Raw genomic sequence first — 25,231 nt, 5'->3', positions numbered from 1 at the left:
GGCTTTTCATGTCTTGTTTCTTACCTTCCAGAATGGTCCTACTGGTTTCCCTTCCATTCCCTATTTCTCCCTTCCTTTGCTATCATGAGTTATGTTAATCTTTGTGTTTGCTGTTCTGTGTACTAAGGCAAGGTTGCTCATTGCTTTGACTTGAAGTTGCATTGTGATATGATCTTCTAGTTTTTTCACTCAAGCTCACCCATGCTGCTGATCTCTTGGAAGGAAACAGAAGGAAGCAGAGATCACCAAGAAGTTCCGGGATGCCTTGGCCAATGAGAAAGCCCGGATCCTGGCAGAGAGGTGGAAAGTGGAGATGGAGGATCGCAAGGCTGCCAAAGTCCTGGAGGAACGTATACATGAGGAATTCAAGGTGGGACAATGCACGGGGCACCTGTGAGGGACACCTGCTCTAGCCTCCAAGTTTAGTGTGGCCACTGTTTGGTTTTAATCTCTTCTTGGCCATTGATTTTAGGTGTGTTATAAGACAGAAATCTGGCATGCTTGAGAAAGAAGGAAGTTGACACACCTTGGCCCATCTTCTTGTTGTATAGATGAGGGATATGAGGACCAGACAAAGAAATGTCAAGGCCATACATAATGGTGTTTGTGTACAGATTCAGGAAAAGACTATTGGCCTTCTTCATCCCAAACATAGTGTTTTGTAAAATGAGGCTCCAGGAACTGGGCTTTGACCAGATAGTGTGATGGTTGGACTGTCCAGTCACATGGTGTTATTAAGTAGGTCTAGAGCATTTTGGAATTGGTAAATGGGTTTCCCTGCTCTCTGGTAGTGTGATGATTGGCTTTAATTGTCAGCTTGACACAATGCAGGCTCACCTCAGAAATGAGTCCTTCATGAGGAACTGCCTGAATGAGTTGGCTCTCGTGGGCCTGTCTATGGGAGATTATCTTGATTACATTAATTGATATTGAAGACTTAGCCTACAAAAGGGAACACTATGCCCTGGGCTTGAACCCTGGACTAGAAAAGAGAAGGCGAGCTGAGTCTAAGCATAAAGGCATCTACTTTCTCTGCTCATGACAAGCTGTTTGAGTTCCCACTACCACGACTCCATGATGAACTGTAACCTACAATTGTGAGCTGAAATCACCCCTTTCCCCCTGAGTTGCTGTTGTCACAGTGTTTTATCACAGTAACAACAGGTAAGAAGTTTAAATCACCTGAAAGCAATTTTTTTTCCATTATAGGTGCAATGCATTTATTTAATGGAAAACACCACACACACACATACACAAATAAGCAGAACAGAAAACAAAAAATATTATATTCAATCCCTACACTGTACTGTTTTGTAAGTTGCATTGTTGAAATCAAACACAACTGGACTTTAGTCAAGGCAAGAAAACAGAGTTTGGGGTTGGGAGTATAGTATGCACAGAAATATGGGTTTCGTATTCAACTTTTGCTAAAAACAAAGCACAAAACAATTTTTTTTGGTGACTCTTGACAGTTGGGGAGAGAGCTGTGATTCCTCAGCAGTGGCTGAGGTGATTTGTGAGAATGAGCACTCAGCAACAGGGCAGGGGAGAGCCTGTTCTCAGCAGAGGTATAGGGGTGAAGAAGCTAAAGCAGGTCAGCCTCTAATTAGATGATGTTCCCTCAGCCAAGCAGTTGGTGAAGTAGGCATCTGTCCTCCATCAGAAGCTGGGGGAAGGAGCCCCTCCTTGATTACAGTGCCAAGGAACAGCTCTCTGGGCATCCAGACACACGCTTCTGAGTTGAAAGAGATGTCTGCCCAACTTCAAGTTCCTTGTAGGGAGGGCTGTAAGAAACAGACAGCCTCGTTAGGTGGCAGGCTAGACCACACTGCACATTTTTCTGGCATTATTGAGCTTTCTGAGGTAGTCAATTTAACGGGCCTGGATTCATCCCAGGGACGTGGTCTTATGAGCTGGAAGTTAAACTGGAGTTTGGGCCCATCTCCCAATGTGTAGCTTTGGAAGGAGTTAGCCTTTGAGTTTCGCTTGTTAGCATCTGCCCATTTTAAAACCTCTTCCTTCCTCCCTAGCAACTTCAGAGTGGGGATGTTGAGATATGTTCCAAATGCCTCTGACTGTACTCTCCCTCATATCTACAATAAAAACCTTTTCTTTATTAATACGTTGGAGTGGTCCTGCCCTCACTTTGTACATTAGGTGCCAACCCCTCCCCCCACTTTTATAATATCCGACCCAAGATTGGAGAGAGGTTTATGCAGTCAGATTTACATATGATTTAGCTTTAAGCTGACTGAGGAAGAAAGTATTTCTTTTTCCGTGTCTCTAACAGTGATCATGATAGGCTCCATTTGCCTCTTTTCTCCATACCCGAGGTTGAGTCTAGACACTTGGAGTGAGCTGAGGTAGAGCTGGGTCTTGGGTTCACTGCACAGAGAGATCCACAGAGGGGTCATGTTTCTGGTAGAGATTCTCTGGTTGACGGTCTCCTTGAAAGCCACAGTGATGGAAGGGTGACATTGTGGGGTGCTCTGCCAGGGCTCACAGTGGTATCAGTGAGGCCACCTGGCCAGGCCTTCAGGTCACCGAAGGACTCCAAAGGTGTCTGGTGTTATTTCCAAAGAAGGTTCTTGTTCTGATGTGTGTGCCTTGTTTTTCAACTTCAACTTGCTAAACATGCGTGTTTGAACTTTAATAGAAGTGGGCACCTTGATATAGCACGGCTTTGCTTGAGAAGCCTCAGACATGGAGACTGTAGGAGAGGCGCTGTTTCAGGCAGTGCCCTATCAGGAGCTTTGAAACGGGACTCTTGGTGGCTTGTTCTAGGCTGGAGAGGGGTGTGTGTGTGTGTGTGTGTGTGTGTGTGTATGGGGGGGGGTCTTTCACACACCACTCTTCATTGAGGATTTTTTTCTTGTTAATTTGGTTTATTTTACAAACAATTATCTTTTATCATTGGGTTTCGCTACTGAAAGTAACTGGTTTCTGAATAATTTTAGGAGTTTCATTTAACATTTTAGGTGCCATACAAATTCCTGGTTTCAAAAGTTTACTTATTTGCCATACCCAACACAAAATCTTCATACCTTTAGATAAGAGTGCATGGTTTGTATGCTCATATGCTTTGAATTATCTAAATTTTTTTTTTTTTTTTTTTTTTTTTTTTTTGGTTTTTCGAGACAGGGTTTCTCTGTGGCTTTGGAGCCTGTCCTGGAACTAGCTCTTGTAGACCAGGCTGGTCTCGAACTCACAGAGATCCGCCTGCCTCTGCCTCCCGAGTGCTGGGATTAAAGGCGTGCGCCACCACCGCCCGGCTGAATTATCTAAATTTTTAACGTTAACATATACTAATACCATAAATTATCCTAAATCTGTGAATTAATAAAACCAAAATATATACCTATGTTTTGTGCTCATTAAAAGCTTATGTCCACATTATTTTCAACTGCTTTGTTTTAAATGTTTTATCTAGAGGCATGCATTAATCCAGAGTGCTTACTGTTATTGTGAAGTTCTTCTTCTTCTTTTTTTTTAATACCAGGAAGTAGTGAAGATGTGCTGAAATGTCTCAAAAGAATTTACTGATGTGTTACATTTGGCTGGCAACAAATTCTTGGCAAATTTTCCTTTTTGGGGTAGGACACTCCTCTCCCTCAAAGTCTACATTGTTTTTGAGAAAAGCTTTGATGTGCGGAACATACTAGAAACAATATTGTTTAGCTCCTATTTAAAACCCTGTTTGTAAATAGTTGATTTAACTGGTTATTTATTCTGTGACATAGTCTCACTGTGTAGTCCAGGCTAGCCTAAAACTTACTGTGTAGCCCAGCTGGCCTCAAACTCAGAAATCCTTCTCCTTAGTCTTCAGCATGTTCACGGAGATTATGGCTGTATAGAAACCAAGTATTTTTTTTTTTAATCAAAGCATTTAAATACACCAACAAATTTAACTCCGAAGTGCAACCAACAGTATTTTCCATTTTTGCTTTGTATTTAAAGCATACCAATATTTATAAAACTACTAAGGTCCTACTTGCCCATATTGTTTCCCTTTTACTTAAAAAAAAATATTTGTTTGTGTATTGTGCATTTGCACAAGTTTATATGCACCATGTGTGTAGGTGCCTGCAGAGGACCAAAGGGCATCTGATCCCCTGTAACTGCATTTACAGGTGGTTGTGAACTATCATGTGGGTGCTGAAACTGAATCCAGGTCCTCTGCAAGAACAGAAAACCCTTTAATCAGGTGGGCATAGCAGCATATGTCTTTAATCCCAGCATTCAGGAGGTCTCTATGTGTTTGAGGCCAGCCTGGTCTGTAATGCCTGCATTACTCTCTACGGTACAGTTCGTGTGCCACTGTACCATTCATTAACGAGCAGGGCAAGGGCCTGGAGATTAAAAGAACACACAACATTTGTGAGGAGATGTTGCCAAATGCCGTTTATTCAAGTTTAGGAAAAACATTATATACCTAGCTGCTGTACAATGGAATTCCCCCAGGCAGGTGGGAAATTACCAAATCCAAAATGGAGTAAACAATGGCCCTATAGCTAACCGCCAGGGGGGCAGAGAGATCACAGGAACAAACAGGATGTTTTAGCTGGAAACTGCAACAAGATGTCTGGCCAGAAACTGTCCCCAAGATGAACCCTGGGAGGAGGGGTAGACCCGTGGGCCCTATACTGGTCTACATGGTAAGTTCTAAAATAGCTAGGGCTATCTAGAGAGACCCAGTTTCAAACAAATTCCACCCCCTTGGCTCCTGGGCCATCTCTGTAACCCCTCCTTTTACTTTTTACAGATTATGTTATTAGCTATACAAATTGCTTAATTTGGTGCTCAATTGCTTAAAATGTACTCACATTGATGGATTTATAAGTCTGAGTAAGCAAAGTGTATTTTAGTATTTCCTAGTTTTTCCTTGTTCAATCAAGGGTATTTTCAGTTTGATTAGGATAAAATGAAAAGTGAGTATCTTTGGACAGCTTTTGGATCTCTTCCGTCGATGCCCCTTTTCAGAACAGCCTGTGGGAGACCAGACTTCTACTCACCCCTCTTGTAGTGCTCACTTGTGGAGCTGTCACTCACAGTCCTATACCCTAGGCTACCATGTTAAAAGTAAGCCTGTGCAACCATGTGGAGGGCATTAAAGCAGCCAGCACACACTGAATCCCTCCTGCTTCTGTCAGGGGATAAGCTCAGGAAGGGACTACCCTCAGCTGGTACTGTGTGGTACTCTAGAGGCTCTATGTAGCCAGGCCCTGTCTGAAATATTAACCTACAGAATCCCAAAGGCGTGTTAAAGCTGTTGTGTTAAACAGTTGGTTTTCTGGTAGTTCATTTGCAGCAGTAGAGAATCCAAACCAGGGGTTTATGTATCTGGCTAAGGACCGACTTGCATTATTTTTATTGCACCTTTTAATGTTATGATTCCAGCATTCATAATGTAGAAATGCAATAACCACTTTATTTAATATGTATATATATATATATATATATATATATATATATATATATATATATATTTTCTTTTTCTTGGATCCCAAGTATGGGTTGGGTTTTGAGAAGTGAGGAAGCAGGGATATAAACTCCTTTCTCTCAAAAAACCTATGATAAGGAAGAGAACATGAGTAACTCTTGCTTCATCCGCACCCAGAGGACTAGGACAGAATGGTACATTTAGGAATCTGGTATGAGCAAGAGTAGAGAGCAGAGGAGGCATGTAGAAGGAAGAAAAGTCTGCTGGTGCAAGTGATAAAAAGCCCATCAAAGATGGACTCAAACATAAGCCCGGAAGGATAGGTTGTGGAGTCTTTGGGTGCTAACAATAATCTGTAATTTCAGTTATAGGAGGGTCTTCTGACCTTTGTGGATGCTGTCATACATGTGATACACAAACATACTTGCAGGCCAAGCAAATATACATATATAATAAAGATAAAGGGGGAAGGCGCATAAAAAAACCTAAAACAAAACAAACCCCATATCAATCCATTGTCTTGTGGCTGATGCCACTATACATGCCATATACATGCATATAAAATACTTCTTTAGTAAAAGAGAGATACTGGGGTCAGATGCTATTTGGAACCTGCTACTCCCTTCTCAATTGTAAGGCCACTTCTTGATGCTTCTCCTGCTCAAGATCACCGAATGAGAATATGCATTCTTCCTCTGTTTCTGATGGTTTCCTTCTTGAGTTCCAAGTCCTTTGGCAACCCCCAACCTTCTCCCATTTCCTTGATCTGAGGCTACTCTGTTTTTACTACCCCTGTCCTTTACTTTTAGGTTAGAATTCATTTTAGTGACATCCTTCCCAAACATCAGTGTCTTAGTACCAACAAGATTGTAAATGGTGGCCAAACCATTTGCTTTTGCCTCTTGAAAATTGTGGGCACAGGGCTGAGTGATTAAGAATACTGGCTCAGCCGGGCAGTGGTGGCGCACGCCTTTAATCCTAGCACTCCGGAGGCAGAGGCAGGTGGACCTTTGAGTTTGAAGTCAGGCTTGTCTATAGAATGAGTTCCAGGATAGCCAGGGATACACAGAAAGAAACTTTTTTTTTTTTTCTTTTCTTTTTTTGGTTTTTCGAGACAGGGTTTCTCTGCAGCTTTTTTAGAGCCTGTCCTGGAACTAGCTCTTGTAGACCAGGCTGGCCTCGAACTCACAGAGATCCGCCTGCCTCTGCCTCCCGAGTGCTGGGATTAAAGGCGTGCGCCACCACCGCCCGGCCACAGAAAGAAACTTTAATTTGAACCACCACCTTCACCACTCCTCCCCACCCAGTAACAAACAAACAAACAAACAAACAAACAAACAAACAAGTAAAAGAATTCTGGCTGCTCTTACAGATCCAGGGAATCCAACCCCCTCTTCTGGCTTCTTCAGGCACTGAACCCAACTGATACAAAGATGTACAAGAAGGCAAAATACCTATAGACATAAAATAAAAAGAAGTAAAAGTGTCAAAAAACATTGTAGGCCCTTCACAAGGCTGTCAGGGATATGACAGTGTGACCTGGCTCCCCTTTTCTCCCTCTCGTGGAGCATCATAATCCCTGTTGTCTTTATTATTCTTTAATCCACTTGGCATTTAAAGACCACCTACTGCCAGGCCCTGCCCTGTGACTTAGAGAGGGCGGAGTGAATAACATGGCTCCCGCCCTATTGTTTTGGAATGCAGCATCTACAAAGTGCAGAGGCACATAGGAACAGGAATACAGCAAAAACGTTGATTTCTTCCAGAAAAAGCATTTGTCTCTATGCCTTTTTCTGCTAGGGTTAGGCAGAACCAAGTCTCAGCAGTATGTTGTTACTGACAGGTGATCAGGAGAAGGAGGATTGACTAATTTCCGAGGGCCTTGGGCAGCCAGCACAAGGCAGTGTCCTACTTGGGTGGAATGTGAGTGTTTATGCAGCTGCCTCTTGGTTGGGTTGGCCCTTCAGCTGCTCAGCTTAGTGAGATGGACTTTTCCTCAGTGATCTCCGGCTGGCCCAACAGTTCTGATGGTTGCCACAACAACAAGAATATTTTAGTGATTTTTGCTGTGAGAGTCGAGCCATTTTAGTGAGTCCTTGAGGCGCAAGATGCAATCCCGTGGATTTGTGGTGGCAAACTGTTTTCTTTTGTTGTCTCAGTCTTTGTGAAGAGGTCTGCCTTTGTCACAGTGAGTGGCCAGTCATTTTCCTTTCAGAAGGGAGGTTGCCGTAGACCACTGGCTCCCTGCTACAGTCGCACTCTCAAGAGGCGAGGAAGCTGGACAATGACACTGTTGTTTAATGTTCTGCCTCCTGTCACCCACAGCTGGCTTGTGTAGGAATTTCACACTGTAATGCCTAGCCACACTGTAATGTGGGAAAAATCAGCACACCAGTCCTGACCCCTTGATCCTTCTCTAGATGGCAGTCTCCTCACTGTGGGCTCACTTGCCCCTACCCCCTTCATCTACATTGAAGTCTTGAAACTTTCAGTACTTCAGGACATAATTGTATTCGAAGGCACGGTCCTTATAAAGGCAATTTTAGCTAAAATGCAATCTTTAGTGTTGGGTAGGCCTGAATACAATATCACTGGTATCCTTCTAAGAAGAATAAATTGGACACAGGGTAAAGCAGCGCTGACCAACTGCAGGCTGAGGAGACTCCTCAGGATGAATCAACCCTGCTGATGTGTTAGGACTGGCCACCTGTAGAACTGCGAGGAAGCCCGTGCTTGTTCAAGCCATATAGGCAGTGATACTTTGTAACGCTGATACTTCATGCAGTTTGGATCTGAGACTCCTGGCTCTGACAGGAGTCAGCTGTCTGCCTGGAAGGCCCTATGGGTGGGTGAAGAAACTGAAGTGCCTGTGGGCAGGTTGCTTTGGCTGGTATCTTGTGGCCTCAGTGACACAGTGACTATTGTCAGAATTCAGGGAGCCCAGGGGGAGGAAAAGGAAACGCACTAGGTAAAATATGAAGGGTTGTGCCAACATGAGGAGGGATACCCATTCTGCTAAGATTGTGGTGTATAGTTTTGACTAAAGTTGGAAACATGGCTTTCAATTTCCTATCAGTCAGGAACTGCGTTAGGATTTCCCATGGCAAAGCCACCCTTCCCATGTCTATCTCTGAGGGATCTAGGAGCCACCCTGTTGTGTATTGTAACCCCGCATTTCTCTCATCTTGGATGTTCTGATGGTCATCTTTACTTTCTCCCGGTGGTGCCTAGATAACTGTCCCTCTGTTCCATGAGGGCTGCTCTTGTCACATTCTCCAGGCACGTCCAATTATCATGCCCAGTTGGCTTTAGCTTTCTTACCTTTGTAATGTCAATAGGCTTCACCTCAGCTCACTACTCTCTTTGCTTTAAATGCTCCCTCTTCCTGGTTGTTCACAGGCATCCTTCTAGCTTATTATCCTAATCTTGGCTTTCTTTATTAGTCTTGTTTTCTGATTCCAATTCTTTCTTTTGAGTTGTAAATAATAGTGCATAATGATCTGTCCTGTTCCTTTAAGAGATAAGCCATGCCCACTCCCCCACCCCCACCAAGGCAGACTGATCTTCAGCTTCTAGCTTGAGTCCCTTCCTTTTCCATCTCCCTCTCAAAGAGGCAGCTTATGTCTCTCTCCACTTCTCCCTTCCCCCCCTCTGTTTCTCTCTCTCACACGCACACTCTCTCTCTGCTCTTCTCCCTTTTCCCCTCCATAACCCACTAAATAAATATCCAACCTCCACTCTGTATGGCGTACCAATCCTTGTCTCTGTCTCTCGTCCACCATGTGGCTCCCTGCCTGGGACCAGCCACCTTTGGAGACCTGTGGCATAGTCTCGTGGCATGCCCATCTGTCTGTCTCTTCTAGTGGGACTTGCTGCCCTTCATACTGCAGCCACTTAGGAACTGCACGGTCCTTGCCTGGGACTGGCTGCTCTTGAGACCTGCTGCCCACTGCTGCCGTTTGGGGACCCTGAAGCATTTCTGTTGCTGCAGCCACTTGGGGATCTTGCACATTTTTACTTAATCCATTACAAAGTGACCCAAGATGCCCTCTAAATCTGGTGTCTTTCAGTCATAGCCCTAGGTCCTGTCTATCTGTATGTAGAGGTCCCCTCAGTCAGTATGCATGCTTGAGCTTTGGCCTTAAACCCTGTGCTCCCTTAATCTCAGCATCTTATTGCAGCAGCCTCCTGTGTGGCAGAAGATTCCTCAAGCATATTCACTGTAGAATTCTGACTTTTCCACTCCAACCACAATGAGTTATAGGCTGATGTGTTCTGTAACACATGAACTTTTTTCTAGGCCATTCTGCTGTCTGGAGAATTCCTTCTCCTGAACTCATTCAGCTATGTTCTGCTTGTAACTTGGAAGTCAGACCATATGTCATCCCCTATGACAATTCTTCTGGTCACAGAGCTATGGTAGTCTCCCAAACATGCTCATACACACTAGTCATTCTTTTGTGAAATTAATTGAACTTTAACTTATTTGTTTGGTTTTCTCACCACCAGAAGCTAAACTCTTGAGTGAGCGGGGACCCTGTTTCTCATACTGCACCCACAGTAGGCCTGTGAGTCTCACAGATGCTCAGTAATTTTAATAAAGTCAGTTAGCTTATGTCTCTAATTCTTAAAGAATGGGTCGCTTGATGTTTTTAGAAGTACAAATTGGTCATTGGAGAAAAGTTCTCAATCAAAACCATTTCTGAAGCAACAGCAACAGCAAAATATCAGTAATTTTTTGTTTTATTTTGTTTTGTTGTTTTGTTTTTCAAGACAGGGTGTCTCTGTGTAGCCCTGGCTGTCCTGGAACTTGCTCTGGCCTCAGACCTCAGAACCCAGAGATCCACCTGCCTCTGTTTAACAAGGCATGGGTCACCACTACCCATTGTCATTTTATGTGTATGAGTATTTTATCTGCATGTGTATTTGTTTACCATATGCCTGTAGTGCCCATGGAATCCAGAAGAGGGCATTAGGTTCCTCAGAGTTAGAGTTAAAGACTATTGTGAGCTTCCATGGAAGTTCTGGGAGTTGAACCCTGGTCATCTGGAAGAATAGCCCGTTCTCTTAAGTCATTTCTCTAGCCCCCCCCCCCCATGCTATTTTTTAAAAAACATAAAGGATTAAGAATTACAGTTATATTACCTTTTTCCTTTTTAAGTCATTAATATAGAACCTAAACCTAGAAAAATTTGTATACCATATGAACGGAAAAAAATGAGAGAGGAGAGGAAATATGAGACAATCTCAAGACAGAGGCAAGACATTCAAGAATTCAGTGGAGGTGTAGGAAGGGTAAGGCAGTGAGCTGGCTCAGTCCGGAACCCCAGAGGTCCAGGATTTGGAGGCACCAAATACTGCAGGAATGGTACTTAAGATGTGAGGTTGCCTGCAGATTCTTCTTGTGGAGCAACTGAGCCTGTCTACCATCATTTCATTTGCTTTGTCCTCATGATATTGAATCTATTCCTCCTTTTGACCGGAAGGAAGTGGGAAGTAAAAAAGGAAAGGCCTGAGCTACCAGGCAGAATGGAGAGAGATGTGTGGGAAGGAAAAATATTAAGTCGAGGTCTGAACCTTGAGCAGTGGGAAGATAGCTAGGGCTGTCTCCTGGGTGTACAGGGAAGCTGAACAATCGTTTTGTCTCTATTAATAATTATAGCCACCTAAAAACAGCTTTTTAGCTCTGTCCCAGCAACTACATCTCTTGTGAACTAGTGAAAAAAATACTATATTGACCAGTAGTGTGTGTTTGTTATCAGACAACTACCTTCTTAGAACCAGAGCTGAGCCACTGGAGGCTAATCTGACTCCATGAAAATGAATTCTGGAGTTACTGGTTAACCTCCTTGTCACTAATGAGCTGTGTAAGAAGCATAGTGAACTTGTTTGTATCCTTCCACAAAACCACAATTTATTGAATAACAATTAATTCAAAAGCTACATCAATTTTGTTCACTTTAATTCACCAACTACTACTATTACCAGAATTATTAAGATCAGAACCTGGGGTCTGGCAGCTCTACCAGGTTGAACTTGGCCACTCATCCTCAATAGGCTAATTAAACAGACAACTAACAGTAATAAATAGAGACAGGAGATTTGTCTGACGTGGGCACACTGGGAAGAGGAACAAATAAAGAGTTTCGTGGAATGGTCCCCAGTCCATTCTCAGAGCCCTGACATGAGGTTTAGGTTTTAATCAGAGGTCAAGGGTATGCATAGCTAAGTAGTTCTGGTTAAGGTGTGATCTCACCTGTTATGGACTTATCACTCTTGCCTTTACTCCAGTTTCTCATGCAAGGAGGCCTGACAGGTTGTCAGAACTGTGTGATGGCAGACCAGTTCCTCGGTGTTTGGTACCAGACTCCAGCTTTTTCCTTCTCCTGTGTGAGATTCCTGATAATTCCAATTTCTTGGGGATTCCAAGTCTTGTAGCCAAAGGGGAGGAGCACAAATGTTTCTTTATTCCTGCAGGGAGGTCTATATATTGATTTCACTTGGTAGACATGGCCAATAGCAACCACTGGTTCTTTTGTTTTAATATTAATTATTAATATTAACACATTGCATTTCACAGGGTAGAGTAGTAAGCATATGCTAAGACTGGCTTTGAAGAGGTCAAAGAGGCATGCAGGGTCCAGTGGAGGCAAAGAGGCTATCTAGATGTAAGGGAAAGCTTCAGTAGAGAACCTGATAAGTAGTTTTACAAGCCACAACTGTAGAACTGTTCAAAGCACAGAGTGGTCAGATGTCAGGTGGCAGGCACTTTTGAATGTTATTTTACAATTGGATACATGTCGTAGGCAAGAGAAACTGCTTTCGCTGTTTAGCCTGGGGACAAAGGCAGAAGAAGTCCTTGGCTGTAACAATTTTTCAGGATGAAACTTGTGATAAGTGACTGGGTGGTAATCATTATGCATCTACATCTTGGTCTTGTATACTCTTTATAGTCGAAGGCGAAAGACTTACATCTGGTATAATTGATAAACTCATGTATGGTGTTTCCAATATGATTCCATATATTTACATGTGTGATAAATTATTGGTACAAATACATTATTTATCAGTTTGTGTTTCACAATGGTGGTTGTCTACTTGAATAAACAAGTTATAATGTTATTAATGTCATTGTGATGGTTTGAAAGAAAATGGCCCCCAAAGAGAATTAGGAGGCATGGCCTTGCTGGAGGAAGTGTGTCACTGTGGGGTGGGCTTTGAGATCTTTTTTGCTCAAGCTTCCCTGTTGTGGAATATTATTTTAACTAGGCAAAGATGTGTTGCATTTGTTTATGTTGTGGAATATTACTTTAGTTGCATAAAGGTGTGTTGCATTTGTATATGCTGCATTTGTTTAATGATGTAAGGATGTGTTACATTTGTTTTGCTGCATTTGTTTAATTATATAAAGATGTGTTGTATTTGTTTCACCTTGCCTAAGGCACCTCATTGGTCTAATAGAAAGCTGAATGGCCAATAGATAGGCAGGAGAGGGACAGGTAGGGCTGATAGGCAGAGAGAATAAGTAGTAGGATAAATCTAGAGAAACTCTCAAAAGAGAAGAAGGAGAACTAGGGACATGCTTAGGGCCAGAAGCCAGCCAACTAGCCAAACAGAAGCAGGAAAGTAGGACATATAGAAAGAAAAGTAAAAATTCCTGAAGCAAAAACATAGATAAAGAGAAACAGATTAAATAAGAGCTAAGCTAAGGCCGAGCATTTATAATATATAGTAAGTCTCCATGTTATAATCTGGGAGTTGGTTGGTGACCTGAAAGAAAAAAACCTGGTGAACTTCCTTAGTGTGACAGTGTTGAAGGAAGCGGCGGGGCTGCGTCCCGCCACCCGGCCGCCGGCTAGCTTTACACCCGAAATAATTACACGGAAACTGTATTCTTTTAAACACTTCCTGGCCCATTATCTGTAGCCTCTTATTGGTTAATTTTCACATCTTCCTTTAACCCATATTTAGTAATCTGTGTAGCACCACGAGGTGTGGCTTACCAGGAGAGATCTTAACCTGCGTCCATCTCGGAGAGGAGAAGCATGGAGACTGCCTGAAGTGTCTCCCCTCTCTTTCCCAGAATTCTGTTCTGTCTACTCCACCTACGTAATTTTTTATCTCTTAAAGGGCCAAGGCAGTTTTCTTTATTAATTAACCAATGAAAGTAATATAGACAGATAACTGTCCTCCATCATGACAGTCAGTTGACTTTCTGTTACTTGCAAGATGGAGCACTCTCAGCTCCCAGCACTATGTCTGTGGCATGCGGCCGTGCTCCCCACCATGATGATAATGGACTGAACCTCTGAACTATAAGCTGCCACTCCAAGTGTTTTCTCTATAATATAGAGTTGCCATGGTCATGGTGTCTCTTCTAGCTATAGTAACTCTAACTAAGACAGTGATCTTATCCTACCACTTAGGCTTAGGCTAGAGTAACTCAGGTCAAAACTGTTCCTTTGGGAATGGTGAGAGGGCTTAGCCCTCTCAGTCTACTTAGTCTGAGGAACTGAATCCCATTCCCGGGATCCACCTTGTGGAAGAAGAGAATCATCTCCCACTAACAGTTCTCTGATCTCTACCTAAGTGCCATGTCATGCATGTGCCCCCCTATATAAGGATGCATACAAATTAAGCTTTAAAGATATAATAAACTCTTGTGTGGAATATTATTTTAAGGTATATTACATTCATTTATGCTGTGGAACATGTCTTTAATGATGTAACGATGTGTTGTACTCTTTTATCTTGTATTTGTTGAACTCTGTGAAGCTATGTTACTTTGCTTGTCCAAAACACCTGATAGGTCTAATAAAGAGCTGGACAGCCAGTAGCCATTCAGGAGAAAGGGTAGGCAGGGATGGCAGGCAGAGAGAATAAATAGGAGACATCTGGGACGAGAAGATCAAGGGAGCAAGAAAAGAAGGAGAAGAGGACATTAGCAGCCAGCTACACAGCAAGCTACAGAGTAAGAAGTAAAGAAAGGTATATAGAATAGATATATACCTTTATATAGTATATAGAAAGATAAAAGCCCAGAGGCAAAAGGTAGACAAGATATTTTTAAAAAATGCTGGCTAGAAACAAGCCAAGCTAAAGCCAGGTATTCATAAGTAAGAATAAGCCTCAGTGTGATTTATTTGGGAGCTGGGTGGTTGGCCCTCAAAAGAGTAAAAAGAACAAAAAGCAAAGATTAAAGAAACAACCACCAATGCCCTTGCTTTAGAAAATGCAGTATTTCAAGGCTAGCACAGCCCGAAAGCTGTTGTTCTACACAGCTGAGGACACGACCTGTGTCCTCACTCATATAACAGAGAGAGAAGCAGAGAACACGAGAAACAAATTAAAAAGGACCAGAGCTCATGCAGGACCTTGTCTGGCCTTGGAAGAAAGGACTGCCCCTCTTCTATCTGCTGCGAAGGGAACTGGAGGAAGATTGACAAATAAGGCACTTCAAACCATGACTTCGCATAAAGCATGAGGCTCAGGTTGGGAGATTTAAGGACAATTCTGCCTGCAACCTGCTCACTGTTGACTCCTGGTCAGATACCACTCAGGGAGAATAGAAGATTCTGGATAATCTTACATAAAGGAGCCCCAAAACCTTCCACCTGATTGTTCTTCAAAGAAATGGGTGGTTCCTTATGTAATAGCTACAGAGTAAAGCTCGTCTCTCCGTGAGGTTGGATATATACTCAACTTCCCATTCAAGTCTGACTTTCTCCTTCACTGTGAACAGACAGGGAAAGACTATCTGAAGAAAGCCTTCCTTTTCTAGACGTGGAAGGCACCACGTCAAATAAATGCACCAGAACACAAAAGAAATAGATCTCAGCCAGAGCAGGGGGAAAGACAAAGGCCTCAATCTTCAGAGAGCTATGCTCTCACACTTCTGAAACAAATACAGGATGCAGCCACATGAAGGAGGCAGTTGGCAAACAAGAATGAGGGCTTAAAAAAGTCACACATGCCACAATGGAAAGGAAACAGCTCACACCTGGTGAAGCAGTTGGAAGAGAGGGCCAGTGACTTCAACAAGGAGGCAGAACAAGAAAAGACAAGAAGTGGAAAGTAAGAGAGGAAAGATGGAGTCTTTAGGAGGCTGACTCAGGCTGCCTGACTAGACAACAGGAGTCCCATAGAAAGAGAAGCGAGGGAACTCGTCCAGGCAGAGGGGAAGTACTGTACTGCACAGACACGGACCTCTAGCCTGCAGAAAACCCTCAGCACATGATTGAGAATGCTGTGGAATCGATGACCAGACACAACAAAATAGTATAAGAAAAAGCATCACTGAGGCAGTCTGGTCTATAAGTGAGTTTCAGAGCAGCCAAGACTGTTGTTAGACAGAACCGTCCCCTCCCCCCCATAAAAAAAGGCAAAAAGCCCTCATAGAGGCTGGACAAGGCAACTCAATAAAAGAAAAAGAGTCCCAAGAACATGCCAGAGAGTCAGAGATAAACCTGCTCCCAGTGTTAGGAGTGCCACAGAAACACCATGCTAACAGCTGTATCATATACACAGAGGATCAGGTGCAGACCCATGCAGGTCCCGTGCATGCCACTTCGGTCTCTGTGAGCCCATATAAGCCCTGCTTAATTGATTCAGTGGGCCATGTTTTGCTTCTTTCTGAAGGAAAAGGAGGGGGAATGGAGGGAGGGGATACTGTGGTTGGGCCACAGTATATTGTAGGAGAGAAGAATCTATTTTCAATAAAAACAAAGACAAAAATAAGGGGGAAAAAAGAAAATTCTTTAGAATACCCATGGTAAGGAGACTGCAGATATCCAGGGAGAAAACAAGTACTACATGTAGCAGATGAAGAAGTGCCAGCAATGCTGGAAGACAAGGTAGCAATGTTTTTTAATTAATCAGGTTCTGTGCTCAGCTAAATTAGTAGCTGAGAGGCTGGCATAGCAGTATTTTCAGGCAAATGCTCAGAAAGTGGCTCAGTGTATCCTGAGATAAGTGACTGCAGAAGGAAAGCAGCTACCTGTGAAAGAGGCCTCTGTCTCAGAGAAGGTTCAGAGGCAGGTCCTGGAGGATGGGCGGAGAGGTATCTAGGAAGCAGCCCACACCACCCATAGGAGAATGAAGAAGAATGAAAATTGACTCCCAGGGGAAGGGCGTCCCTCTGAAAAAGAAGCAATACTGAGTTTATAAGAACTCATATGTGGGTTAATCTAGAGAATGTTTACTGTACTTGATGGGAGTTTGAGAAATTTCAATATTCTTCTTTCAGATAAAGCAATTATTAAGCCAGGGGGAAAAATGAGGCTCTAGGTTCAATCCCATGTACTGTAAAACAGCAAATAAAATTTACTTCAATCTGCCAATCCATGTGGTTCTTACCAAGTGTGATGATCACATTTCAGTTGTGTAGGGACCAGGAGTAGAATGGTGGCTGCTGGCCGTTCTCCTCCAGACAGCTCAGCTTGACTAGCTACAGAATCCCCAGGCAGTTAGTTCTCCATTCAATGGCATTCTGTCTCAATAATTTTGCAGAGGAAAGAGGAAGAAGAGAGGAGGCGAGGAGAAGAACAGATTCGCCTCCAGGAGGAGCAGCGAGCCAAAGAACTCTACTGGACCCTGAAGCAGGCCCAGCTGCACTGCCAAGCCAGTGAGAAGGAGGAGCGCGAGTGGGAAGAGCAGCGTGAGTTGAGCCCTGTCCCGGGCCTGGGCCTGCCCACTTTCTCCACCCAGCTCTTCCCCCTGTGCTTGTGCCTCACCATCCCCAGCCCCCTCCCCCACCACCCAAGGCTTTACTCATGTGCATGGCCCCACTGGGCTAAGGGCTGCACACTCGAGTTTATGGGCCGGCCTTGGAGATGTCTCCCACTAAAGAATGAAATGTTACATTTACTCAATTGGCAATAATTTCTTGACTCTACACTGTTGTTTGACTCACCCTTCTATTGCTATGAAGAAGCACCAGGACCAAGGCAACTCCTATAAAAGAAAGCATTTTATTGAGGACTTTCTTACAGTTTCAAAGGGTTAGTCCACCACCATCACGACAGGAAGCAAACAGGTACAGTGCTAGAGTAGTAGCTGAGAGCTTTAAATCCTTACTGGTAGGAAGCAGGAAGAAGTGGGGGCAGGGCAGAGACAGACAGAGACAGAGAGATAGGCAGATATAGAGACAGATAAACAGATACACAAAGAAAAATGAGTCAGGGGAGACAGAGAGAGACACAGACAGAAAGACAGACACGGTTAGAGGAGAAAGAGAGACAGACATATACACTTGCACACACACATAGACACACACGTGCACACACACACACACACACAGAGAGAGAGAGAGAGAGAGAGAGAGAGAGAGAGAGAGAGAGAGAGAGAGAGAGAGAGAGAGAGAGAGAGAGAGAGGAGAGAGACTGGGCCTGGCATGGACTTTTGAAATCTCAAAACACACTCCCAGTGACACACCTTCTCCAACAAGACCATACCTCCTGTGGTGGTTGAAAGAAATTGGCCCCCATAGGCCCATAGGGAGTGGCACTATTAGGCCTTGTTGGAGTAGTTAGACGATGTCACTTTGAGGTCTCAGATGCTCAAGCCATTGCCTTTCCCTGTTGCCTGTGGATTCAGATGAAGAACTCTCAGGTACCTTCTGCATCATGTCTGCCTGCATACCACTATGGTTGCTACCATGCCGATAACTGACCAAACCTCTGAACTGTAAGCCAGCCCCAGTGAAGTGTTTTCTTCTATAAGAGCTGCCATGGTCATGGTGTCTGTTCACTGTAGCTCTAACCAATAAAACTCTAAGACACGCCCCAATCCTTCCTGAGCAGTTCCACTAACTGTGGACCAATCACTCAAACATATGAGCCCAAGGAGGCATTCTCATTCAGACCACCACAGCTGTGTTCTGGGGACCTCAGATACTGATACAGGCCTATGTTAGAGGTACTTCCAGTCAGCACAGAGAGATACATGAACTGGAGGGAGAAATGTAGCAGGTGCTGTTGGAGCACAGGATTGACTGACTGCCCTGGTGGGCTCCAAGGGAGTGTATGAAGTGAACCCTGGTGGTGCCTTAGGAATAATTGTAGCAAAAAGCACTCTGAGGATTTAAATTTTTATGTGTATGCTTGTGTGTACGTGTGTCTGTGTATGGATATGTGCATGTGGGTACCTATGGAGATCAAAAAGGATGTCAGATCCCCTGAAGCTGGCATTATAGGTGGTTGTGAATGTCCTAACATGGGTGCTGGGAACCAAGCTATGGTCCTGTTCAAGAGCAGCAAGCATTCTTAACCATAGAGTTGTTTCTCCATCTCTAAAGAGAGCCCTTTAGTCGGAGGCCAGCATGTGCGAAGGCACAGGGACAATGAGGCACTGCAAGCTAAGGCACATCATGTATGGAAACTCTAGGGAGTATCTGATGCAAGAAGTCGAGCAAGAAAAACAAAGAGGAGCCAGGTTTGATGGGGAACATTTTAACAGTGCCCAGGAGTTGCTGAGCCTAGGTATACTGCCACGTGGGCATGATATGACTCTTAAGATGTCTTTCCTTACAGAGCCTAGACACCAAGGAGTAACACACAAGCCGTGGTCACATAGGAGGCATCAGGGTCAGTGAGGTGCTGGAGTGAGGGTAAGGCTCAGGCAGGAATATTTATTTGTTGTGAACGGTTCCAACAGGTTGTTGAATGTGGGCACTGACTCCGTTGTCTGGCCTCTAAGGTAACTAGGACAGGTGGATGCTGGTCCAGGGGTCATGACCTCGCGTAAAAGCTTCTCACTGGAGGCAGTGGCTTCTGTTTGGATGGTTTGCTTATGAAAGGTAAACCTAAAAGGTAAACCCTTGACTACCACTAGTAGCTGGTTGGCCTTGGGAGGGAGGGACAGCCCTCCAGCAGCAAGTGTGACACATCAGTAAAAACCAAGTAGTAAGCATGCTTGGCCAGTGCTGGTGCGCAGGACCCTTGCAGAGTTGCGTGTGATTCTGTGAGGTCAGGGAGAGGATGAACCCGGGCGGCATGGGGCGGGTGGGGGTTTTCAGTCTGTATTACATGTTGTACTGCATTGAAAGCCCACAGTAGGATGGAGAGGTGGGAGCCCTCTGGCTAGGTAGCCCTCTGCTTCTCAGTATTCCTTGACCAAATGAATATATGCCAGTTTCATTAAATGGACCTTTTCGGGAAATTAATTTGCATATCACCAAATTCATCATTTTAGAATTTACAATTAGGCATTTTTTTTAGTATACTCATAAAACTGTGCAGTTCTCCCACTATCTAAGCATATATAATCTTATCACCTCAGAAAGAAAATGTAACCATGGGGTGTACATGCATATGTGTGTGTATGTGTGTGCACATGTACACATAGAAGGTGAATGTCAATGACTGATGGTGGGTGTCCTCCTCTATTCTTCTTGCTTCTCTTTTGAGACAGGGTCTCCATGAACCTGTAGCTCACTGATTGGCTAGTCTGACTGGCCAGTGAACTCTTCAATCTTGTTTGTCTGTACCCCCAGGCCATGTGCTGGGGTGACAGGTGCATGCCACTATGCCTAGCTTTTACATAGACACCAGGAATCCAAGCTGGTGTCCTCATGTTTACATAGCAGGCATTTGCCATCTCAGTCAATGCCACAGTCCTGGTGTGAAGAAACTTTGTTGAGGGCTTTTGTATCAATATTCATGGCAGATGTTATTCTGTGCTTTTCTTATGGTGTTGACAGTCTAGTTTGGGTTTTAGGATAGTCTGAATGTCAGTGAATGAGTTAGAGAGCATTTACTTTCACCATCTTTAGGGAGGAACTTGTGAAAAATTGGAATTCCTGCTTAAACATTCAGTAGAATTTACTAGTGAGCCCATCTAGTTCTGGGAGTTCTTTGTGGAAATTTAGTATCTTCACTTGGGTTGAACCCTTGTTTTTTGAACAAATGCTTCCTGGAGTTTTTTCAAGCTTTTGATTAACTTTTAATAATATTGGGAGAAAGTCCATTCTGAACATTCGGCAGTGTTCTTATTGCCTGTAGAAGAGAGGATGGTCAGAGGTGCTTTTTACAATATTTCGTTTTCAGTGTGCGTTTGTGTGTGTCTGCAGAAGTTGTTGGATCCCCTTCATCTGTCGTTATAGGTGGCTGTCACCTGGTGTGTGCTGGGAACCAAACTCCAGTACATGCTATTAACCTCTGAGCCATCCCTTCAGCTGCATCTTTAGAGGTTCTTACTTCACCTTCATTCTTGACACCCTTTATATTTATCCTATCTCTGTCTCTTTCTTTTTCTTTCTTCCTATCATAAATTCAGCCCTGAGACACTTTGTTGCTGGGATGTATCTATAGTTGACAAATTATGCACAAGTCACAGTGTAGCCAAGTCCTGGAGTTCATAATGGGCCATAATGAAAAACAAGGCTGGAAAGATGCATTAAAGAGGAAGCTAAAGGGAAAGCTAAAGAGGATGCCATTCATCCAAATTCAGAATAGAGGAAGAGGCAAGTGGAAGGAGGAGAAAAGGCAACATTTGTGTTAAAAAACATAGTGAGATGAACAAGGTGAAGCTGCTGATGTCATTGCAGTGAGCATTGGCTGGATAGCTTGACCTCTGCATAGTGACTTCAAGCATGTTCTGTGGGGTTTGTTATTCTTGCTGTATAAAGAGAGAGGACCCAGGCTGGAGCGCTTCTTCAGAGCACTTGGGGTGGAGACTGGAACTCTCTGAGAACTGCCTGATTGTAGCTCAGTGTGCTGTGTGGCAGCTGAAACACCTCCGGGAAACTGGAAATATGAGACAATTCAGGCTCTCTGGTTGCAGGCTCTCATTTCATATTTTCTTAAAGAATGGGGAACTGAACTTAGAGCATGTCATTCAAATCTCACAATCCGTTCTGCACTCAATTAACTTAATCTGAAAGATAGAGTGGGCCATTAATCTCTCAGGAGCAGCAGTTTTGATAAAACAGTCAAATTAAATTCTCCAACTGAGAAAAAAGGGAAAGGTGGCTCTCGGTATCACTCGAGCAGAGCGTTAGTCACTCAGCTCAAATCTTAGCTGTCTGGCTTCGGAAACCCTCTGGATAGTTCAGCCAGGGCAGTGTGTATAATGATTTTCAACTGTGAGCTTGTAGGGGTGTGGACTTGGAGACTATTTAGTTGGTCAGAGACTTTGAGAGGAGCCAGCAAATGAAATTATTCATAGAACCCAGACAGTTAGTATTGCTTCTGTGAGGTTAAAATGTAATGAGGTTTGGCCATCTTGAGTAGGAGTTGTGGTCGCTCTGGGGCCTCTGACTGTGTGCTTTGGGTTACGGCCCCAAATCAACCTCCTACACGCCATTGGCTCACTCCATGCCTGGTTGCCCAGAGAACTGCCTGAGGAAAGTGTTCATAATGCCTGGCACAGGGGCCCGGTGATGTTGGTTCCATTTCCTTCCCTTTTACAAAGAAGTGGGTCTGGGTCCTCGGTTGAATGTTGGTGATTTTAAAGTGCGAGAGGCTTGGGGCAAGCTGAACCAAGAGGAGCTGGTGAGAACGCTGCTGGACCAGAGAAGATTGTGGACTAGAATTTAAGGGAGAGAAGAAGAAAAGGCAACTTGGTATCCCTCCATGGAGTATCTAAGAGTGATGGTTCATTCCTGTAGGGAAGCTTGATTGGATTAACAAACCTGTGAGGTTCACCACCATCCTGATCTGTGAGGTGTTTTTGGAGATTAACTGAGGGGAAGTTGGAGGCTTTTCTATTGCCCGCCAGTTCCCAAATAACCACTCTGAGGCTTAATATAATTATAAAGTGTTTGGCCAATAGCTCAGGCTTCTTGCTGGCTAGCTCTACATATGAATTAGCCCATTTCTAATAATCTGTGTATCGTCATGTGCCCCATTGACTTACCAGTAATGCTCTGGTATCTTCTGGTGTCTCCCTGACTTCGTCTTCATTCTCCCTGAATTTCCTGTCTAGCTATATTTGGCCCTGCCATAGGCCAAAGCAGCTTCTTTTTAAACCAATAGTAATAAAACATATTCATAGCACACAGTGGGGCATCACACATCAGACCCATGGTGAATGTAAGTGGTACCTGGCTGAGGAACAGAGAAAAGAGAAAGTCAGCAGAGTGGGAGCCATTTCTCTGCTTCCTGACCGCAAAATGCAGTGAGAGCAGCTGCTTAGGCTCTGTCCACCATCTGATCCACTGGGATGAACTGTGTCCTCAAACTCAACTAAGTCACCTCTTAGGAGGTCGTTGGTCTCAGTGACAAGAGAAATTACCAATACCTTGTTATTCCTTGGATATAGCCACAGCTGAAACTCATTTTATAAGAAAGTTATGTCCCTGAAGCTTGAAGTTGAAATTGTGACCTTAATCCTAACCCTAAACTACGGAGCATCCTGGCTCATCAGCACAGCCCACTGAGGGCTGCCAGTTGTGGTCTGCTCCGGTCTGGCTAGGCGGGAGCTGTGGTTCACTGGCACTCACCAGTGTCAGCACAGCACACACTGTGCAGATTTGCGTGCATGGATGCATGCAGGTTTATGTGCATATAGCTAGCCTGGAAGGAGATTGGGAGTCAAAATTCGAAGTGCAGTTTTGACTGAATTTTTATTACTTTTGTAAAAACATAAATCGGACCATCATAAAGCAGGGGCTGTCCTAACTCTGGGTGCCTTTTTTCAGTATTAAAACTCTGACTAGTGTTCATCTGAACTTTTGAACACCCAGTTTAGACTCTATTTGGGGTTCCTTCTCCTATGGAGTTGGCCACCAATCCCTGGGCCTTATTTAACTTTCCCAAGGCAAGCCATTGCTCTCTTCACATAGCCTGAGAGCATGGATCGTGAAAGGATCCAGGAGTCAGCCTTGGTGTCCACAGAGCTCTCTGTTGTCAGGGGTGAAGCTGTGCTAGAGGGAGGAAGGAAGCTATTGGGTAGAGGCTGAGAAAGTCCCTTTCATTAGACCCACTGAACTGTGCGTGCATCTCACTTGCTTTCCTATACTTGGATGCTTGCCTCTCAGTCTTCACAATATTTCTTGCTAAAGGCACAGTCTGAGTCACAGGACATCTTTGAAAATGGATACCCTTGGCCAGATGGTGGTGGCACATGTCTTTAATCCCAGCACTCGGGAGGCAGAGGCAGGCAGATCTTTGTGAGTTTGAGGCCAGCCTGGTCTATAAGGGCTAGTTCCAGGACAGGCTCCAAAGCTATAGAGAAACCCTGTCTTGAAAAACCAAAACAAACAAACAAACAAAACAAAAAGAATATTCTTGATATAGCCTCTCCAGAGCAAAGGAGTTTAGTCTTTCCAAAGGTTCATTTTTCAGTTCCTTACTGGGAACTCCTGATTCTACCAAGATGTCACCCTCCTCTCCACTAATCAGTCTTCTTCCCACCCCAAGAAATGGACTCTTTCCAAATGGTGTGCTCAGTCGCCAGAATACACAGTCTATCCAGTAGGCATTCTGGACACATTTAATGCATAGCTCTATGCCAGGCTCTGAGCAAACCCCTTCCATTTGCTCCCTCATTGTGATCTCAAGGCAACCGCATGAAGCCCTCATTTTCTAGGCAGGAAAAAAATTATAGACAGTTAATTCTATACTTAAAATCACAGAGAGATGCTGGGTGTGGTGGCACACATCATTAATCCCAGTGCTTGGGAGAAAGAGGCTGGTGGGTGTCTATGAGTTTGAAGTCACCCTGGTATACATGGCCGGTTCCAGGCCATCTAGGGCAAAGTAGAAAGACCCTATCTCAAAGAGACCAAAATACATATATACACACTCACATGCACACACATCATACACATGGATATACACACAAAAATAAGTCACTCATTCAACCAACCAACCAACCAACCAACCAACCAACCAACCAACCAATCAATCAATAACATAATTTCAAAAAAGCCTGGAACCTGGCCATCAGGTCTCTTCCTTTTTCCCACTCTCAGTATGAAAATTGACCACCAAGGGAGCTTATGATTGACTCAGCTGGTACAGGCAATTGCTGTCAAGACCAAAGATCTGAGTTCAAGTCCTGGGGTCCATAAGAAAAAAAGAGAGAACTTAACTCTCACAAGACCTCTGACTTCTACACGCACACTCCACTCCCCTGCCCCATAAATAAAGCAATGGTAACACTACTACTACTAATCCAACATAATTGTACAGATTCTGCCTTTTTATTTCTCTGAATTCATATGCTGTTGCTTCAGCCATTCTCCTTGCTCAGTGCCTTCCTGTTGTCCTGCATCTTCTAAAGCAATCTCCTTAGCTTGCAGACAGAACTCTGCCCTCTAGTGGCTTCCAGTTACCTTTCAAGACGTTATTAGAACACATAAGCCAGGAGTTACTGGCCGTCTAAGTGGTCTTTTCTGGTACTTCTGCCTTGCAGGGATGCTGCATGCCGACTCTCTCTGGCCTCTGAGCCCACTCTATTAAAATTTCCCTTCCATTGGCCACTGTTGGTTGAATCCCTTGAAAACACCAGGCATCAGCTTAGACCTCTCCCTGCTTCCAGAGACTATCCATCTCTGGGGTGGCTGGTGGCCAATGCACACCTCACCACAGCTCTACTGTTTAGTGCTACATTGTGTCCACTGGACTGTAAGCTCTCTGAGAGCCAAACATTACAGCTGGGTCTCCTGAAGGTGTACAGTGTGTGACTTGCATAGTATCAAGCGCTAGCCCTGTGCAACACTTAGATCTGGCACAAGTAGATAACTAAATACACTTGTCTGACTATGCCATTCATTCATTCATTCATTCATTCATTCATTCAGGGTTTTGAAGCAGAGTCTTACTATATAGCTAGGCTGTCCTGAAGCTT

General features: G+C 44.0%; 1 protein-coding gene across 3 annotated transcripts in view; it reads left to right on the top strand.

Moving 5' to 3' along the window:
- The window catches only part of Sh2d4b (SH2 domain containing 4B), a 73,237-nt gene that overhangs the window by 19,660 nt on the left and 28,346 nt on the right, over positions 1-25,231 (top strand). For all 3 annotated transcript variants that reach the window (XM_038349904.1, XM_038349903.1, XM_042053993.1), the window contains 2 exons: positions 223-370; positions 16,949-17,096. In XM_038349904.1, the coding sequence (XP_038205832.1) occupies positions 223-370; positions 16,949-17,096 (296 nt within the window). The remainder of the gene's footprint in view (positions 1-222; positions 371-16,948; positions 17,097-25,231) is intronic.

The sequence above is a fragment of the Arvicola amphibius genome, chromosome 12 (assembly GCF_903992535.2).
Source record: "Arvicola amphibius chromosome 12, mArvAmp1.2, whole genome shotgun sequence".
Taxonomy (NCBI): Eukaryota; Metazoa; Chordata; class Mammalia; order Rodentia; family Cricetidae; genus Arvicola; species Arvicola amphibius.
This window is presented reverse-complemented; position numbering and strand designations above follow the sequence as displayed.